The following is a 6,367-nucleotide window of genomic DNA, read 5'->3' as shown; positions in this document are numbered from 1 at the left end:
ATACACATATATTACTAGTACAAAATGAATGTTTGTAATTTTTAAAAAATGTCAAAATAAATTTCTTCTTGGAATTTGTAGGATCTCGTTTCACTTTTAACATTAATTTTATAAGTTTATTTTATTCTTGGATCTTTCGATCTTTAAGCTATTTTGATCATATGAGCAATTCAGTTCACATAGTTATGATAAAAGCTAGTTTTCAATTAGCAGTAACTTATATACGATTGTATTAGTCCCATGTCTAATTTCAATTAATTTATTTTAGTTTTAATAGCATAAATAAGTTTGATGTGTTCTAGCCATTAATTTCCATAATATATATTTTGATCTTAACACCATATTCAGTAAGACTAGCCTTGTACCAGTTGGATTGTTTAATCAGATAGTCAAGCAAAATGAATGTTTTTTGTATGAATAGATGTATGTATGTATGAAGATATTGGTTTGAAGTGTTAATTCGTTGGGCAGATTTTTTAAAACTTATTTGGTGAAGATAATGAGAGGTCCAGTCCACACAACAATAACAAATTAGTTTATTTACTCTAAAACGTTTCCATGAGCTATGTTCACTAGTACACTATTGTAAACCTTGTCTCTATCTCAGTTTGGTACCTGCAAAGAGTATCTTTGTACCAACTTCCACATAAATTTATCAAAACAAGGCTAAGTAATTGACCAAAACCCCTACAATTATGGGTTTATTTAACATACTGACCCCCCTAAAATGACCAAAAATTGGCATATCCCACATTTTTATATGTATGGGACCTGTAAAAAAAAGTGTATGTTACAAATCCCATGTAAAATGGCTGAAAAACAGTGGAGTAATTGCCCTCAAACCCTAAAATTATACTTCTTGTGGCATCTTGACAACCTTATAATTACTAAAAAATTGGTAAGTCTGTCATTTTTGTTTGCCAATGTGTGTGTTACCTGTATAAAAGTATTTTGGTACCAAATTCCATGTAAATTGGTCAAAATATGGCCAAATAATTGGCCAATAACTGCAAAAATTATGCTCTAAAAAGACTCAAAATGGACAAATCCTATATTTTTGTATGTCAATATGTTGGGTGCATGAAAATGTATATTTGTGCCAATTTCCATCTTCATTGCTGTAAATATAACCGCATAGGAGCCCAAAATATACATTTTGGGGTTATTTGACCTTTGACCCCATGATCCTTAAAAAGGCCTAAATCAAAAAAATTAACAGTTTCTGGACGTATTGGACAAAGGTATAATCCTACCTACCAAATTCAAATCAATCCACCGATAAATGAAGGCATGGCAGTCAACTGAAAAGTGTTTGGAAGAAGAAAGAAAGGAGAAACAGTAGAAAGACAGTATGCCTTTCTACAGAGACATAATGAGGAGGCTGACGTGTGTATAAAATTCATAAATATGTAAATAAAATATTCAGTTTGTCTATTATCAAAAGCATTTTTCTTTACATCAAATTATTCTTAAGTACATTTATTTATTTATTTTTATTTTTTTTCAGGCTATTGGTGAATTTATCCTCACTGATCCAAACATGACTGTAAAACCAAGAGGAAAATACTACAGCATCAATGAGGGTTATGCTAGCTTGTGGGATAAGGCTGTAACAGAGTATGTGAAAAGAAAAAAATACCCAGAGGTAAAGGAACCCATTTTTTATTTCTTGTCATTCTTAACATATGTTTAGACTAGCAACATAATGCAATTTAAAAAAAACGAATGAAATTTTGTCGTATAACATTATGTCACATTCTAACACTGTATACATTAGGATACAATTCAACCTAAGCATTCTTGATTAGCTTAGGATAAGAAAATATCTATGTACACGTTTATGTTTCTCTAACATTTTTACACTTTTTATTTTTTCATTTGTATTCTGATAAAATCTGACCACATCATTAATTATCAGTGTAGGAATTTTCTTATGTTAAATTCTTTCTATGTTTTAAAATAATATAGAACTAATGTTTAATTCTGGCTTTCACATTCCCTCGGGACTGGATGCTGGGTCATCACAGAAAAACTCCCAACTAATAGCTGTTACCCATTTTAACAGCTGGGTAGCCTGAAGCAAGTTTTAAGCATAATGACTAGGTGTGGGTGATCTTCAAACCCATGACCTATTGATTACTAGTTCAAAGCATTACCTAGTCATGAAATTTGGTTGTATATTTTGTGGGGAAAAAAATTTTTGCTCAAGTGTACATGTATTTATATAATAAAAAAGGTAAGATTTCTTGGTGTTAATATTATTTCAAAAATACAATGTGTTTTTTTTTTCATGGTAACTAACAAGTGGTAGTATTTATGGCACTAAATATAGTGTTTACCATATGTATGTGAGATTAATTGGCTTAATATTTTGTACTACGACTCATTATAGTTGTTAAATTTTTTCTTTGGTTACCACATTTCTTGTTGTAACTGTAACTACTGATGTTCACCATTTGTAGACACCCACCTATTTTATAATGCATTGTCAAAACTACTTTTGCATCTCACTGTTTATGGATCCATGACTTTTGTTGTTGTTGTTGTTACAGGGTGTGTAATAATGTAAAAGTCACACAAACATTTAAACAAAAATGCCATCAATATTTCAATTAACCTTCACTAATTACTGGTGAGAGTTCTATATGTATTTTATAAGAAGTGAGTAATTTCTCCCAATTTTTTTTTATGGTCAGTTCTTTCCACTGAGTATTGTAATGTAAAAATTACTCAATATGATGCAGCAGTAAAAGTTTGTAATTTGATGATTACGTATTTTAGATTTAAGCTTTACAGTTTTACTTGAAAAATGTGTTCTCCTAGATAACAAAGTATTTGCTTCTATGTCTTGCACACTAACAATAAAATGCACTTCTGTGTATGTGCACATACTTTATTTCTGTTGTTAACTGTAGAATGGAAAGCCTTACGGTGCCAGATACATCGGTTCTATGGTAGCCGATGTACATCGCACACTGAAGTATGGGGGAATCTTCATGTATCCTGCCACAAAGGATTCTCCTAATGGAAAGGTAAAACCAAAGTGTTTACATGGATATGGTAAAATTACACTTATTTATTGGTTATTTAAGCAACTTTTTTTTGTAATAAATTACCTTTTTAAATTTAAGTACCAGTTTGTGTTTATAGGATATACTTACTTCTCTTACAACTGATTCAGTGACTTAAGTTGTCTATAATATGAGCTTTGTGAATGACAGTTCCGAACCCAAAAATAACATTTTAACAATGGTACAAATTGTGACTGGTAGAAATTATTTCAATTATCAAAATAGCATAAGCCACATTCTATAGATGGATTTGTTACCTTTTCCACTTTCATTTACATTATATCTGGTCACTTCTACTTGTTCTGCAATCCATATAAAACTACATCAGGAAGATCATGTCGATTAATACTAAAAATCATAATTTACTTCTTGATCTCAAATGTCCAACCCAAAGTATTTTCATTAGCAAAGAAGTTTGCCAGATTGAAAGTTACTGTTTTAGGACTAACCTCCTTATGTAATATGTGTAATCAAGTTGTTATTGTATAAGAATAGATTATTTACAGTACAAGTTTCAGTGTAATAAACCAGTCCTCATAATAGCAAAAAAAAACAGTATTTGAAAAAGTAAGGAAGGAGTTAACAAATACTTAATAATATACTTTACATTGTGAATATACAGCATTAAATATGCAGAATTGTGACATATCACTTAGTTGTCATAGCATCATTTTTTAAATGTTGTAATTTTTGTATTTTTAATAGAAGTATTAATTAAAGTAGCCATTTTCTATTCCTGTATTTAAAGCTACGACTTCTATATGAATGCAACCCCATGGCTTATATAATTGAGCAAGCTGGAGGACTGGCAAGTTCAGGGAAAATTCCAATTCTTGATGTGGTTCCTAAAAAGATTCATCAACGCTCACCCATTTTTCTTGGTTCTAGAGAAGATGTGGAAGAAATTCTTGATCTGTATAAACAGCTCTAAAAGGAATAATGTTAAAGAACAAGTTAGGGCTGCTTGATAGCCGAGGTTTTCTTATTTTTCAGACTTTACACTTTATAACAGTGCATTTGAAAAACACAAGTAACCATTTAAAGAATCAGTTGAAGTTACAATTAATCAATTATGGTATATATTCATGTAGACTTCAGTGATATATTGTCATATGATTAAAACATCAGTTATGTGCCTTATCAGTATTTTAAACCTAACTCTAGCAGTAAAAACCATTGTTCTTAACTTTTTCTTATTTGACTAAAAAAAACATTCTTCACAAGATCTGTCAAACAATGAAACTTTCCAGTTATTTCGTTCGCATTAATGCATTCATATCCAAAATATTTGTTGATTTTATTAAATGTTTAATATTTCTAATGTTGAGGTCAATGCCAAGGTTGTCTATGTTTTAATAAATTAAAAGAAAGACTGGTTTCCATGTTTTGCTTAGTGTCACTGTTAGATGATTTTTGGTGAGTAAAAAACAGCAAATTACTTTGTAAAACTGGCTTAAGTGGTTTTTAATAGCTCAGAGTACTGAACACAAACAACAAGTATCTTATAAATGAAAGTTTCTTAACACTACAAATTAAAATATGAAAACTTTTTTTACCTTTTTCAATTCCAGAAAAACTCGATAAGATATACTTGCTTCCATTTAGTGAATTACTTCTTTCAAAAGCTAGAGTGTTGATTTTGATGAGGAACTGTTGATGCTAACTTTTGTTTTACCACACATTTTTCTGTAAAAATGGCATTCCTCAGCATACATTTTAAATCACGTTTATATTATTTGGGCCAACGTGCACACACAGTGAGTGAATTAAATTCCCAATAACAACCAACGTGTAAACAATATTCGTACGATCACTGGAAATGTTGGGAATTTTGATAAATAAAAGTTTTGAAACTTGAAGTAAATCGTACAGAAAAATATTTTTGATAATTAGTAGTTTTCACGTCGTTGTTGTTATTTTTAGTCAAAAAAAAAAACTCTGCTTCCACCGGTTGACCTATGTTTTTAAGCTGTTCTAGCTGCTAAACGTAGTCATAGAAAAATTCAGAGTAATTAACTACAACTGAGACCAACAGTGGATTTCGCTATTCGAATATTTGTTACCTATGTCGTATCGTATTCAAATATTCGACAATAAAAAATATTGTTACATCTCCGTTCGTTAATTGATTTTTCCGTAACTTCGTTCCGACGAAACTTTAACGACACAAGTAAAGACTTAATAAACCAGTTTTATTATATTCGGAAAGTAGTGTTTGTTTTAGCGCGAATATTGAAATTAAGTGTATCGTAAAGTTTAACGAACGAACGTTAACTTCAACAATACCCTGTGACTGCAGTTCAATTACTCACTATCTACACACACATATCGCGTCACGTTGTCACCCTCTTATATATACCAGACTACCCTATCTAGTAAATGCTAGGGCATTCGTGAAGGAACAAGACAGTTCTAGAAACTAGAGGGCGTGAGAATAGTCACGTGATCTCGATGACGCAACAGTACTTACAAGCACAAACAGCCTCCCGTAGCCTGCTAGTATTTCTAATATATTAACATTTTTTGTCTACCTTTGAAATCTCACAAACATTATTTCTCTACTGTTTGATTCTCTCATTACTTTTAATGTTGGCTTCTATTATTCGTTCACTTTTATATATATATTTTTTTTCAATGAGGTATGAATACTACGATCAGTAATTAACAGCCAGTATAAATAATAATCGACACTTCTGGTTGTACTTCGATTATTGTCATGTTTACAGTACTTCGAATATTATCTCTCGTAATCTTTTCAATATTGAGTTTAATCTTTATAAAGTAGGGCAATTTAAACATTAAAGATCAGTAAATAATTAAAAACAATTATTCTGTAGCTACACCTATTTCTGTTAGACCTAATCGCCCACAGTAAATGGCGCTGTATAACTTTGTTAGGCACACATTGATGGGGGACGTGAGCAATATATTTTCTCTGAAAGTATTAAACTGTTAGTAAATCAAGAAGAACGAGGACCTGGAAGTTTATTCAAAGGAGTGCCAGAAAGTCTATCAAGGACATCTTTAGTTTGTACCAAGTCTAAAAGATGTCATTTTGGGCAGGTGTTGTGTCTGTGATTTACTCAATGTCATGTCATTCCTAGCAGTAGTACCTTATTTTTAAAAAACCGTTTTGCAGTTAGCTGGGTGAAATTTCGATCAGTTGGTCTTTATCGGGCCTAGGAAACCGCGTAGCGTGAAAATATTGTATTTTTATTGGATGTTTTATTTCACTATGGAAGTGTAGCTAAAGTAATAATCGTTTACCGAAAATGGACCATTTCATCATACTTACA

The 6,367-nt window shown here is 31.1% G+C and overlaps 1 protein-coding gene across 1 annotated transcript in view; it reads left to right on the top strand.

The window, feature by feature from the left end:
* Nucleotides 1–4,930, top strand: part of LOC106477139 (fructose-1,6-bisphosphatase 1-like) — an 18,967-nt gene extending 14,037 nt beyond the window's left edge. Inside the window, exons 4-6 of the mRNA XM_013937735.2 lie at nucleotides 1,508–1,645; nucleotides 2,916–3,032; nucleotides 3,820–4,930. Of these exons, the coding sequence (XP_013793189.1) occupies nucleotides 1,508–1,645; nucleotides 2,916–3,032; nucleotides 3,820–4,002 (438 nt within the window). The 3' untranslated portion in view covers nucleotides 4,003–4,930. The remainder of the gene's footprint in view (nucleotides 1–1,507; nucleotides 1,646–2,915; nucleotides 3,033–3,819) is intronic.
* The last annotated feature ends 1,437 nt before the right edge of the window (nucleotides 4,931–6,367 follow it).

Source organism: Limulus polyphemus, unplaced genomic scaffold (assembly GCF_000517525.1).
Source record: "Limulus polyphemus unplaced genomic scaffold, Limulus_polyphemus-2.1.2 Scaffold163, whole genome shotgun sequence".
In the NCBI taxonomy this organism is placed as follows: Eukaryota; Metazoa; Arthropoda; class Merostomata; order Xiphosura; family Limulidae; genus Limulus; species Limulus polyphemus.
Note: the sequence above shows the minus strand (reverse complement) of the source record. Positions and strands in the feature narration are given on the sequence as shown.